The sequence below is a fragment of the Oreochromis niloticus genome, linkage group LG7 (assembly GCF_001858045.2).
Source record: "Oreochromis niloticus isolate F11D_XX linkage group LG7, O_niloticus_UMD_NMBU, whole genome shotgun sequence".
NCBI classification, from domain to species: Eukaryota; Metazoa; Chordata; class Actinopteri; order Cichliformes; family Cichlidae; genus Oreochromis; species Oreochromis niloticus.
This window is the reverse complement of record NC_031972.2, coordinates 7,428,437-7,442,555: the sequence shown is the minus strand read 5'-3', so window position 1 is coordinate 7,442,555 and position 14,119 is coordinate 7,428,437. Positions and strand designations below refer to the sequence as shown.

The following is a 14,119-nucleotide window of genomic DNA, read 5'->3' as shown; positions in this document are numbered from 1 at the left end:
AACTGATATATAAACATTTTATAAAGATCAGTATCTGAAGTATTTAAACAGATAGCAGACTTATTACAATAATAGTATTCATCTAACATCCCATTTTGTGCAACCTTTGGATACTTTGTTACATATTCACTCTTCTGTTTGCTCTTCTTTGGTTCAATTCATGTCAGTGTTATTGTTATAGTGCCAATTCACAACAACAGTTACCTGACGATGCTTTATAATGTAAGGTAAATGCCCCTTCCATTGATAAAACCCTGTTTTCTACAGTTATTGGTCTCCACTGATTCCTGAAGGAAAGTTATGTCTCCATAGCACATAAATGCTGCATTAGGTTTGCTGGCTACTGATATTATAGTTTATTAATCCTCTGTTTTAAGAGTCAGCTGAGAAGCTTGAAGCTGTCCTGTAGCTATGAGCTTCAGACAGGGAGCTGGTGATTGAAATAATTAGTCGAGTGTAGTAAAAAGACTTGAATTATAATAAATGGACAAAAGCATTACATCACATACCTCATCTCTGCTACAGAATCTGATGTCATGAAGCACTGAGCACACAGTTTTTGTGCTGATGTTAATGTCAGAGCAGGTTTGGAAGTAGGAGACCCTTCTTTATATGGCATATCTAAGAGGGATTAAATGTCACACACTGATTTGTTACAACAAGGGCATAGTATTACAGTCCTAAACTTGAATTTCAGTGAGCTCTTTACAACACTCAGTTCTTTCACAAGTGTTTGTGCAGGCAGACTGCACTTGGTTTTTGATACAGTTGTGGCAATGGGCCAGAAAACGCCTGAATTCAAAGATGAAGTGCTGGAGCCTAACAACTTTGTCTGCGTAGTGCATGGCTGGTCTTTCTCTAAAGTCTAAAGTCATTTCATCCAGCAGCATGAACATAAGCCCTAATCATAACTTTAAAATGCACTAAATAACATTTTTTAATTAATTTAATTATTTATGGCATAAGTAGGCAAAGGAAAGTGCATATGTTTGTTTATTATTTGGTTTTAGGTGCCTAGCAGCTTCATATAATATAATGAACCCCACGCTGTAGTAAAAGGGCAATACTAGAGGTGTTCGTAGTTGAATATATAGCTAGTAGGTTCACCTTTTTTAAAGTATTTACATGATTCCATGCAAAGTTAGAGGGTTTTGTTTTCAGGATTATTCAGTTTGCAATTATTTGTGCTACTTTTGAAGTGTTTTTGTCCACAGGCTGGGTAGACCTATTTTCTATGAAAATTAAATTCAGTGAATAAGGATCCATGTTTACTTTTACACAAATGCTTCAAACCATATTCCAGACCCATAGTCTCTCTCTCACTCTCTGATCGACAGCTTTGTTAGTAGAGCTCTGCAAGGTTTTGCCCTTGTGGGACGATTTGCACATTACAGTGCAGTCTGTGCTGTTTGTTTGAATTTTGTTGCAATAAATCAAGACCAGTATACAAGTTGAAGCTGCAGGCAAATAATTAAGATAATCCAGATAAACTGAGATAAACCACGCCATTAGCTGCAGCGCTGAGTTTGACCTGTCACATCCCCACAGAGTTGGAGCAGTAATTTTCCAGCTCCACCCTGCACACTGGTACAGTGCTGACACACTGCTGGCAGCTGACACGATTTGGAGGCAGCGTGTGAAAGTCAGCAGAGACATTCCCTCACTGACGCTGTTCCTCGGGCTTGTAAGAGTCACATTCAGTAACAGGACAGGAGGGGCACTGCTGCACCGATATGAGCACAGGTACATGACAGTCTATAAGGGCACAGGGTGTGTGAGTGAGACAAAGACTGAGTGTGTGACAATGTGTGACAGTGTTTAAGAGTGTCAACTCAGCAGAGCTGTCCCGCTCTATTTCCTCAGCTTCTCTTTTCACCCTATAATAATCAATAACGGGCCCCAGCCTCAGTTGGCACAGCAACAATAGATAGATCAACATTACATTACAGATGAAGCCTGTCAGCAGCCGTAGGGACTGAAGAGTCAAACGCACTTTGTTCTCCTCTCTTATTCTCTTTTAGTCGCTCCCATCATCTATGCTTTTCTGTGTCCCGTTTCCACTTCCTCTCATCCCAAAGCAGAGAGAGAGTTATTTGAATCTTACATATCTTTGAAGATGTCTTGTGTTTTGCTGTGCAGTTAAGTTGCGACTCGTTTTTACGAGTATGTGCAAATACAATCAAGCTCAGTGGTGTGTTGTTTGGCTCTTGGGCTCATTTGTATTAATATTTCAGCTCCACAGACGGCTGCGCGCTGTATGTAGATGAATTATATAAGAGAGCGGAGGGGTGGGGTGGACGGAACAGCCATTTTCGCTTTATTTCAATCTGACTCTGACCTCATCTGTTTGAAGTGTGTTTAAAGTGAAGGATTGAAAGAGTGTGGCGCTGCAGACAGAGAGTGTGTAGATGTGTTGATGAGGTGTGTGCTTTGTTTGGGGCTATGTTTGCCTTTATCTCGCTGTTCACTGAACCTCATTATCGTTGAAAGAGGAAGAAAGTCCTTTTCTCCTTGAAACTGACTTCCATATTCATTGATTTTGGGCTGTACCCCTGTGGTAGCCTACTTACACACACACACACACACACACACACACACACACACACACACACACACACACATAAACAATGACCAATGTGTGCAGTCACCCATGGCAAAGAAAAGATGCAATTACCCAGATGTCATCTGTAAATTTTTATTTAATAGCAGCAAAACCTGGCGTGGCAAATAATTGCTTTGCTAGAGTGCATTGTTATATAACTGAATACAATTCTAACCTGAGACCTCAATACTTTAAATAAGATTAACAAACAACACATAAGGGTTAATTCATCCAATACAGTACAACCACAAGAAAGACCAGAAAACAGGAGACTAAAACAAACTGCCAAATTTGGATTGCTGATCTTGTATTTCTCTGGCCTTTCCAGCTCTAATGAATGAGATGGTCAAGACAAGCTGGCAGGCAAACTTGTTCTAAATGAGCACAGAAAAGATTGAAAACTGCAGGTATTCCAGCCCTCTCTGATGTTACAGTGTTGAGGCCTCATAGTGTGCAAATAAAGCAGTCCACTAAAGAAAAAAACCCTCATACATCACAACCATTTAATAAGACTGCTGGTATCTCTTTCAGACTATACCGTGTCCTTTTGTGTGATTAGTTAGATTTCTCTCTTTGTATGATATATGTATGGTATACATATATATATGTATATATGAAAAGCTGTTGATCTACAGTAAGAGATTACTAAAACCAAGTGCTCTTCATTTTTTGACAAACTTTTAAGAAACTCATTGATTTCTTTTTTAAATATTAGGAATGATATCAGAGATCGGCCTATTTATTTGTAGGCCAGTATTATAAGATAAATACATTGGATAGATAAGTAATCTGCCTGCTTAGAAATATAAAACTCTTGATTAAAGTGGATAATAAATATGCCTGCATTGATTTACAGGTAAAATAATTATTAAAAGTGCATCCTTAACAACAAGAAACCAGTAAATAATGCCAGTTGATAAGTCCAGTCCATAAGCTAACAGAGTTTTCCACGTGCACCTGAAACAGATAAATGATGGATTCACAGGTAATAGATGTTTGCATTGCTCTCGCTAAAAACAAACTGCAGCATGCATGCATGCAACAAAAATAAGAGTGGGAGAAAGGGAGGAAGGCATAAACTAACCATCAAATCTTAAAGGTTTGGATTCACTCAGATACTCAAGTCCGGTTTTCAACAAGGACCCAGATTTAAATTTGCTGCCACTGTGATCGTAATAGGGAGTACAGGGAAAACCCCAACCTCCCTGCAGCACTTACATTAGGACAGAAATGCACACCAGTGGTTGTAAAAGTATTACTATTACAGTTATTTATCTGTGATATGGAATATCTGTGATATCTGAGACTGTGGAAAGTTGAAACATTGGAATGGATGCATGGATTCAGGCTTACGTTTCCTAGATCACATTTGTTGATTTGTGCAGCTCTTGCTGAGGTAGTGCTAAATCCCTTAAAATCTTAAACCTTATAACTTCTCCTAAATGTCCACTTTACCCAATAGCAAATAATAATCTATCCCCCAAAGCACCATTTTTACCTTTTGTTTAAAGCTATGATTATTCTGTCACCAGTGATTTGACTGTAAGGCCTAAAATGTTCCATTGTAGATGATGCTACTGGAGCTTGGCTATGAGGTGGCTCACAAGATTCTGGAGGTCCCGAGTCCTGTGCTCAGTAGTCTTCAGCACTTCTGCGTGATTTGCTCTTTCATTGCTCTCATAATCTGCCACAACCTTGTTGGTGATGAGGGACAGGCCCAAGACACGCAAGCCACAGTGACGAGCCACCACCACCTCCGGGACTGTGCTCATACCTAGACAGAGGGTAGAGGTTGACATTTAATCGAGTACATAAAAACATTCCTTTAAATCTCAGTTAGTACTGAACCTTGAAAGAGACACGTTAAAAATAAAAGGTGGTTTGACTTCAGCACTGTGGTGTAGGTCAGTCTCCAAACACACAGGATCCTTCATTTCAGAAAATGCAACTTTACAGCAATTTCTATTAGATCATCCCAGCTTAATTAATCTGCGTGACTTGGCTTTCACTTATAAATGTGTAGTTACCAAGCCAAATAAGGCTAACACCTCACAGAACATGACAAACATGCAATAACAAGTAGGCTTAAACTTAAGGGTAAAAGTAGTACTAAGACAGTCTAAAAAAAATTGTGATAGTGGCCCTCCTGGGAGCAGCAAAACAAGGTTTGAAGCCAATATGACAATATTATTAAAGTTTAAATCGGTATATCCAATGTTTTAGCAAACAGTTGCCTATTAAGAATTCATTTGGAGTCATTTTTTTATCGTTATATGATGTATTTAAGATCCTTATTCACTTGTCTGCCATTTGTTGCTGGGTCTGTAGCATAAAGTGGCTTTTTAGCTGCCTGTTTTACTGTTAGACAAAATAGTAAAGTTATGGGACAGACAGACAAACCTATAAAACTTTGGTGAACTACAGTTAACTGCAGAGTCGAGTGATAGTCATCTTTCAGTTTTAAATATAGTCATTAGAAGTCCTGTTGAATTTTTTTTAAAAGGATTATGGCAGTGAAAGTGCATGAACTTAGACATTTGTTTTCATTAGCTATACAATAATGACTATTCTGTCAGAAATGGCATATTTTCCTGTAATTTAGCACCTACTCTGGCTGTAAGCTGAGATATATAAATGTAATCTATAGTAAAATTTCAAATTAAGTTAATAAACCCATATAACAACTTTCAAAATTGATCATCTTTTTCTGCCAATTTTACTACACAGAAAATATTTAACATTAAACATGTCACATTTACTGTAACTGATCTGATGTAGTTAAAACTGGTTTATATCAGGTTCTTGTTCTGTAGGACATGAAAGTCTAAATCACATTATGATACATAATAACACAAAAACAAAACATCAATTGCTACACAGTGAGAAAAGAGTAAGAGGGTGTGTGATGTGATGTATATGATGTGAACCAGTGGTTACAAGCATGTCCGTAGTGTCTGTTTATGAAAGACGTAGATTATGTATGAAAAAATGATCTCTGATGATAGCTGATTTTTCAAGTTGGTACTGAAAAAGGTGCACGTGAAACTGATTTAGTGATGAGGTATCTTGTGTTGTGCCCCTTAAGCGCAGCAGTAAGAGTTGGAAAGGAGTTATTAGTTTGAATTTGAAAGTAAAATTTAATGGCATTAATATCTGTGTAACTCAAAAAAGTCAGGGTACTCGATCCATGTGCAGAGGTGGAAATGAATCATACGAGCTCTATTCTATGTTCTCGGTTCAGTAATATCTCTTGTCGTGAGGGAACAAACTGGGAGGAAGTAGCACAGCAAACTGGGAGGCAGTGTTATGGCTCCCAGTTTGATCTCCACCAAATTATTTAGAATTAGAATTTATTCATGGATGGATCTAAAGAGCACAAGTGAATAAAACTGTAATGAAGGCAAACAATAAGCAAGTCCAATCATGTAACCTCTTTCCGTATTGTCATTAAAAACACATGACAAATAACAGTACTCAGATAGTTTTTCTGATTTGTTCCAGCCATAGCCTGAATCCAGACCGTTTACTGTTGATTTGTAGACTCTGCATGTATAAATTAATATTTTAACCATGCAGCTGAATTATTTAAATAAGAAAACAGAGCTTGTATTCAAACCAACGTCACCTTCAAAAACACAAAAGTATTGTGTAGTATAGTTGTGTGTATACTACCACATAATGTGCAAAACAAAAAGTGTGGGGGGGAAAAAGGGGGGAATTAGAAGAAGCGTTTTCAAGAGTGAAGAATTGCAAAGTCATTCATACTGTATGACTTTGTAAAAACTGGAGGTTATGTAAAAATAACAGGAGAGCCAGGTGCCAAGTTGGTCTGTCAATGATCTGAACAAATAAGTAACAAATACAGACTCATGATCACTGGGAGGACCAAATGAAAAATAGTATCCTTTAAACAAAACAACATTTTGCATGCATAGATTTTGAAGTCATTTTTAGGTCTCTCATTTAGTTAAGCCATCATATCTTGTGTACCTTTAAGTCTGGGGTTCAATATTGTATCATAAAGGACAAGTGAACCAGACAGGAAAACTCTGTAGTATCACATAAGCTTGTTTTTGCACTGTCCAGTGAATCAGGTGAAAACTGATGCTTTTTTAGCTTCCACTAGTTCCAACTGTTGGGGTGATATTACTGCAGAAATGTAACTGCTGTAAGTACATCTTCAAAGTAAATCATCTCTCCTTATCCATATTTTTTTTAATGTCTGTACAGTGGCTCTTGTAGATGTACTGTTATGAAGTTTTAACCCTTTATGGTATCTTTTTAAAGGGCACTATCTGAACTGAGGATGAAGGAGCTGTACTAACCCACAGCATCAGCCCCCAGCCTCTGCAAGAGTTTGCACTCAGCAATGGTTTCATATGTTGGTCCAGCCAACATGCAGTATACCCCTTCCTGCAGGAAGTTGTCATAGCCCAGTTCCTTTGCTGTTCTTTTGGTCAGGGCTCTCAGGTCACGGTCATATGCATCTGACATGCATGGGAACCGCACTCCAAACCTGCAGGGATAATTAATGCATGAATGAGACACAGGAGTAATGTATAAGATACAGATTCTTTCACTGCCCTGCCTGAGTGTTTCTGTACCTCTCATCATTGTGCCCACACAGAGGGTTCTGTCCTGCAAATCCGGGCATGTTAATGTGATCTTTAATGAGCATGATGTCTCCCACACTGTAGGTGTCATTGAGTCCTCCTGCTGCATTTGTCACAATCAGAGTGGTCACACCCAGCAGATAGAAGACTCGCACTGGGTAAGTCACCTGGAAAGATAAAAATTGTATGCTTCAGAGACAGCAGCTGTCACTCTTTTATGGTCTCAGTGTTTGTCAGAATATTACAGCAGGGAGTTACAGGTAACCTGGGAATAATAGCAAAGGAACCAATTCATCATCTGAAGCAAACATTATAAAAGTGCCAGCTTCTTTATGCACTGATGTCAGTAAGATTTTTATTACTGTAGGTTTTTGCGCATGTGTGGAACAGTCGTGGTTCTGTGCTAACCTTTATATGGCAACTGATGGCCCATAAATGACTGTTGCTACTCTTCACTGCAGTCACATTTAGAAATTGTTTTTTTCTATTTCACATTCCCCTAGAGATTGAATTGCCTATGAAAGTGCTCTGCTAGTTAGTGCAGAAATGTTATTGAGTAGCTTGCTATCTTGATAAGGTCAGTGCTGTCACTGTGGAACATTGGTATGTTTGATATAGGATTTGCATATTATAAGCCCACAACAAACTTTGTTCCATGGACAAAATTTAAGCAGAGCCGTGTGTAATAACAGGACGGCAGAACCTCTAAAAGCAAACGAATGATATAATGTTTGGTGGAATACTTCTTCTAAAAAACATATTCATTGTATAAGACAAAGTAATCAGTTACAGGCAGTTATTATAGCTGGTGTTATTTTTTACTATACTAAATGTTTCAGATGAGTGTATTGCCATGGTAACAATGGCTGATTAGTCCTAACCAAAAGACAGTAGATTGTGATAAGCGTGTCTTTAATTTGCAGTTATTCTGCAATAAAGCAAAGTACTGGAACAATTAAAATGTGTGGACAACCAACAGAGTGACACTGCCATTCACTGAGCCATGCACTTCCTGTACATGGTTAATAAAAACATCCCATCTAATGTGATCTTGGCTTTATTTTTTTCAGGTTGCCAAGTAGGGCTTAAGGACCATAAAGCATCTGACCTTCTGTTACTGTAAAAAAAAACTTGACTTTATGATTCAGGGGGATCATATGGAGAATTTTATGTGGATATGGCATGTGAAAGCGGGTAATAAAAGTCAAACCAGGATACAGTCTCCACAGGCCAAAGGGCAATCCAATGTGACACACTGGTTTGTTTTCTTACTGTCATCTCAGCACTTCAGCTGATCATTCTACAAACTTGGTAAATTCTTACCTCAAGTTGTACCTATGCAAGTGTGTATCAAAAGTCACCACTAGGCTATTTGGGAGAAAGTCTTAATTGTCTCAGAGAACAGCTTTCTCTCATAGGTTAGGAGCTTTATGAAAGAAAGTCTGATTTTGACTCATCGATTTAAAGAACAACAATTCATTTTAAAGGCACTTTGAACTGCATGTTTTTCTCAGTGTGATTGACTATGTCAGAATTTAAACTGCTGGCTGAATTCTACAGTACAGTGCATCGTTTGCATCAGCAAGGTCTCAAGACACAGAAGCGAGTTGGGTTGTGTAATGGAAATGTTGTATTTGTTCCAGAGTTGCTTGTTTTTTCACAGCACAATAATGCTGATTCATGAGTTATGAAACTATTCTATGAAACATGATTGATACAGTCTTGAAGCCCCTGAATGTTCTGCTGAGGGAACGACTACACCATATGAATTTGAAATGACTACACTAAACTTTGCCTGTGTGCCGAGCCAGAGTCTCAGTCCCATATGCATATAATAACCTTTTTAATGAAAACTCTGAATGATGACTGCTTTTTATTTGTCTTGTTCTTTCGTTACTGGATTTCTTCTGCAATTTGGGATAGAAATTGTGACAGAAAGCTACTCATGAGGGAAAGTAATAACAAATAAATGTCCCTCTATCTTTGCACATGTTCACATGGAGGCCATTCAAAATGCAATTAGATTAAATATAATACCAGCAGAGCAGAGCATGGAAGTGGACAAATAATGGGATACATCCCAAAGAGTAAACACCAGGTATCCGCTACTCACAGTAGCTCAAAGAAAACACCAAGCTTTGTTAACATAAGCGGAATACGCTACTAAAGTTCCCCACCCAAGACTGATCCACACACTGACTGACCAGCTCTTCACTTGCTTATATGCTGCTAGGTGGCTGATTGCTGAATAAAGCCAGCTGTCCACTGGCTCCTCGGGAGAGATGGGTGGAAGCTGAGCTACTGGATGAGAAAAACACACCCACACAACACACACACTTGCTAGGGCTGTAACAAATGTAAAACTCAGATCAGATCAGAGATATGACTGTTTTTAGCCATACTAGCATCACTGCTATTTAGATGGATAAAAACAGTCATGTCTCTGTATTTACTGCAGACTGAAATAGTTTAACTTTTGCTTTGTGTGGAACCAGCATTTTTTTTTAGAACTGCAGCTGTTTATAATTGTGATCCCACAATGCCAATTTAAATATTGGTAATTTATTACTTATTTTTATTGTGGAATAACTATGCACTCTATATAAATGATGGCTGTAGCCAATGTGACATCAGAAAAGAAAAAGATGGTCTAATCTGGGTAATGAAAAGTACTACAAGCAGTAGATTATCTCTACATACTGCTTACCGTTTGTATGTTGTAACCCTCGTAGAAATGGAATCTCCCCTGCATACAGACACACTCGCAGCCCTTCAGCTTGCCAAACACCAGCTGCCCTGCATGGCCCTGCACTGCACAGCACATGTGTAGTATTAGCCATTGCTGGCTTGCATATGCACACTGTCCAGACAGTAATAATGAGTTTTAGGAAACCACTTACCGGTGCTGGTGGGAAAACCCGGAATATCCTTATATTTGAACACTGTCTTCTCCTCCAGCAGATCAGCTAGACCGCCCAAGCCTGAACCACAGATGATGGCCACTTTAGGACGCTGCTCCGTACGGTTGAGCAGCCAGTCCGCTGTCTTCTTATAGTTTTCATAACTGTATATGAAAGTGTTAAGGAACATAAACAATATCAAGTCAACATGTGCAGTTTTAACTGAGAATACAAAAAGAAGACATTGTTGAAAACAGAAGAACCAGCAGAACAGCTTCAACAGAAAGCTGTTTTAACTTCTATAGGCAATCATTAAAAGTCAGAACTCTAAAAAGATAGAAAGATTAATGAGTTTTGTTCGGTTAAGGCTTTTCTGTGTGGATCAACTAGCCTGACCTGTCTATCCAGCTAAATTGTGTCCTTTTGTGATGACAAAGTTTCCACAACTCACGTAAAGTTAATGCTCATTGTCTCACTGGTAGAACTGGTAGAGTTACCCACTATTCAGCAACAGCAATGTTAAAAACAAGTGAAAAGATAATCTGGAGGGGAAATGTGGGAGAAAAAACACACGGAAATGAACACTGTATAAATATGATTAAATAATGATGCAGGGTGCAACACACTGAAGGGCTTTTACTTTGCCATTTTGAGTGCACCAGCCAAATTATAATTCAGGGGTGCTGATTTGATTGGGAATGCCCCAAGGTACTACATTATATAAAGTCTGAACCAGTCTGTAATTCTGGTTATAAATGTGGTAGTAAAGCTATAACCTTGTTAATGTTCCCTCAATGAATCAAGCCAAGCCTTGTTATTAAAATACAATGACACTTCAGGCTGTGGCCTTTACCTGAATCAAGCTGAAGCAGGAGAAAGCCTAAAGACTCCAGAAATCCCATCTAAGATATATGCTATATCTGACTAGGATTAGATGTTCTGGCTTATCTTTTCCATATTCCACCTGTTTCTTTGCTTAAATCTAGCATGGAATTATTTTAGCAACAGTAAAACTTTTGGCATCTGGGATGGAGACTTCAGTCAAAGTCAAAGTTTCCATGAAGTAAGAAAGTGGGCCAGCTGCCAAATATATCAGGGGCCTATGCATCAAAAATTTTATCCATGAGAAAGAAACTGAAAGTAACTGAATCATTATCCAGTCTGTCAGTTGCAGTCGTGGCTCTGTAACTAATCCTTCGGGTGGTAATGGCAGCTTTGTACAAGAACACCCGTCAGGAAAATTAACACATAACAGTACAAACGTCTGCTGGATTAGAAGGTGGAGAATAAATGACAGCATGTCAGGTTATTTAACCATTGCGTGTTTTGTTTTTTTTAATCAGTGATTTATAAACCCAAGCAATGGAAACATGGAGACATCAGCAGGGGTGTATAATATGTAGCACAGCCATAAAAACATCTCTTATTCAGCAAGAACATGATGACAGCTCTCATTCCTGTAATTCTGCTGTAACCTTTTATTTAAGGGGAAGTAAACTTTCCCCATAAACAAGATGAATTTACTTTCGAGTGGCCAACTAGACTTACCAAATAACAATTATAAGAACTTTAATGTTTAGCCATCTTTTGTATGATGGTGTTAATCTGTTAGATTGTCATGTTTTTTTAATTACTTAGTAACCTGACCGTTTCTACTATGTGTTAGCATATTAAAGTCATGTGAAAATGACAGCTTGTAAAAAATTGTGAAAAACTAAGTACAACCCATGTTTCAGTAGCTCCAAATTTAGTTGCAATAAGTTAAAGTAGCTGTTTTCTGTGTGATCCTCTACACTAGCTTCTGATTTTACAGGCCAGAAGCTTAAAAGCAGAACCTTTATAAAGGCCTCTGCTTTTATAGAGCTAATAACACCTGGATGTTACTTACTCTCTTTACTCCTGTGGAAGTAGTTTTTCACAGCTACAGCTACACCTAGCAACATACAGAGTAATATATGGGTAAAAAGTAAAGCCAGTGAATTTTATTTTGATTTTTCTCCCACCTGCCTTTAAATTAAGCTCAATGTTTATTTAGGTTACGTTTGTCTTTGAGCTCACTTCAATTACAATTACATAACAGGGAATTCTAAGATATAACAGCAAACAGGAAATGAGTTTGTAAGGGCTCTCCTTCACTTGAACTGGTGGGCTGGTTAGTCTCGTGTGGAGCTGTCCGTGGTACTGCGGGGAATTTGTATTCAGGCTCTGAAGCGTCCAGACTGCCTGCCACATATTTCTGGCATTCCGAACACAAAGTCCCGAAAACACAAAAGGCAGCTTGACTAGTCGCGATAGTTGCTAAGCCCCAGGCTTTGAATTAGACACGCAAGACAGGCCTGTTAGGCAAACATGCAACCAGTCTGACTAGATCATCACAATAGATAGCAATGATATTTGCATTTGTTTTAATATTAACAATGCAGGATATTCTACACTTAGTTACGCCGTAGCTAAAGGCTTCCACCTGTCACATTACCACAAGCTCACGTCATAGGGAGGAAAACTCTCATTGGCTGGTCTAATCCTCAGAAATAAGCGTCTTGTCACTTTTGCCTTCATTAAACGGTTCTCAAAACGCACAACATGCTTTAAGTAAATCTTAGGATGTATTCTTTACATCCCCTTTAACCCCATCCAGATTCTAATTAGACAGAAGAGTAGCCTTGACAATCATTAGGCTCTTTTCACTAACATCCAGCCCTGTCATTCCTACCTGCACTGACTGCTGGAGGGGTTTGCCGCTTCCATTTCCGACGATGGCAACGATAAGGTCCCGTTTAGTGTTTATTTTCACAGGTGCTTCCCGTGGATGCTACGCCAGTTAAACCCGCCGATTGAGACTCTTCTGCCTGGGTGACGGAGTGCGGAGGGGGTGTTGCGCGTTGACGTCACGGTATTTCGTAGGGGATAGGGGCGGGGCTTACACAGAGTGCCGGTCCCTTTGAAGAATACAAAATCCAATTTTCTAGCCGACTGGCCAATTTACTGAACCGTGTTCAATGGACGAGACAAGACCGGGACCAGAGGGAGAAACAGTGAGAGGGCGACAGAGAAGAAGGGAAAGAGAAGGATATGATAATAATAACAATAAGATAAAATATAAACATTACTGTTGTGGATATTTTTTTTTGTTATTGTTTTTTATCCCACAAATATAAACAAACATTTCAGATTACCGAGTTCCATTAAACACCAGTTCGGGGAAACTCCGCATGTGTCTGAAGCATGCTGTACAAATAATCTCTCTACCCGTCACTCGCTCTGACTAACAATTCAAAGAGCTGACTCAGGCATTAGTCGAAAAGAATGAACGTGAAAACACACAAAAACCTAATACAAAGCAGTAACACAAGGCAGAAGAAAAGGGGAGCAATGTACTTTATGTAATGCCACAGACAGGATAAAGTAAGGTAAATACAAAGCTAGAGGAGCTTATTTGTTCAATATTTTACCTTGAATGTCACGAGTTTACAATTAACAGGTCTAGTTATGGGTTAATGCCAACAACCCATAAACCATAAACATTCCCGATAAAGTGAAAAATAGTTTAGTATAACATTTCAACTTAAATATGAATAGTTCCCATTTAATGCAACTTTGACTGCTTTTTCATTTATTCACATGGGACAACTGAAAAACAAAAACATGTCATGGTGGTGCTGTGTAGCAGGCTGGAGTTGGACCCAAACGTAAGACTCGAACACAAAAGAGGCAGCTTTTATTTGCTGCAACAAAACACTCTAAACCAAATACATGAAAAAAACCCTAACATTGGAAACTCAGAACTGAAAACTAGAAACTAGGAATGAAAAACTAGGAACTGATGAGAAAGCAAGGAGAAGTCAATGGCCAGCGTTGGTATTAGTGTAGCGTGGTGTGGCTGAGCAGGTACTGAAAAAGTACCTGGTACCAGGTAGTATGACCTCATGGAAAACCGTGGTTAAACGTGCCAAGTCAATGCGCGCAGATACTAACAGAAAAGGGGCTATAAAGTTTCCAGGTTT

General features: G+C 38.8%; 1 protein-coding gene across 2 annotated transcripts; it reads right to left on the bottom strand.

Moving 5' to 3' along the window:
* Window positions 1-2,681: 2,681 nt before the first annotated feature.
* pnp6 (purine nucleoside phosphorylase 6) lies at window positions 2,682-13,002 on the bottom strand. Of its 2 annotated transcripts, none has more exons than XM_003439443.5 (6): window positions 12,829-13,002; window positions 10,116-10,279; window positions 9,923-10,026; window positions 7,207-7,382; window positions 6,928-7,118; window positions 2,682-4,376 (listed from the first exon to the last, which is right to left on the bottom strand). In XM_003439443.5, exons 1-6 carry the CDS (start codon window positions 12,861-12,863, stop codon window positions 4,177-4,179), a joined length of 870 nt encoding a protein of 289 aa, XP_003439491.1. In that variant the 5' UTR covers window positions 12,864-13,002; the 3' UTR covers window positions 2,682-4,176. The 2 variants fall into 2 exon arrangements, with proteins under 2 accessions (XP_003439491.1, XP_013119807.1); XM_013264353.3 differs by having other exon boundaries at window positions 4,245-4,376; window positions 7,010-7,118; window positions 12,829-12,999.
* Window positions 13,003-14,119: the final 1,117 nt, after the last annotated feature.

Coding starts and splice junctions, on each gene's coding strand:
- pnp6 (XM_003439443.5), bottom strand. CDS start 12,863: ATGGAAGCGGCAAACCCCTCCAGCAGTCAGTGCAG. Junction 7,383..9,922: donor AGGGTTACAACATACAAACG/GTAAGCAGTATG, acceptor TTATCTTTCCAG/GTGACTTACCCAGTGCGAGT. Junction 4,377..6,927: donor GCTGGGGGCTGATGCTGTGG/GTTAGTACAGCT, acceptor CCCTCTGTCTAG/GTATGAGCACAGTCCCGGAG.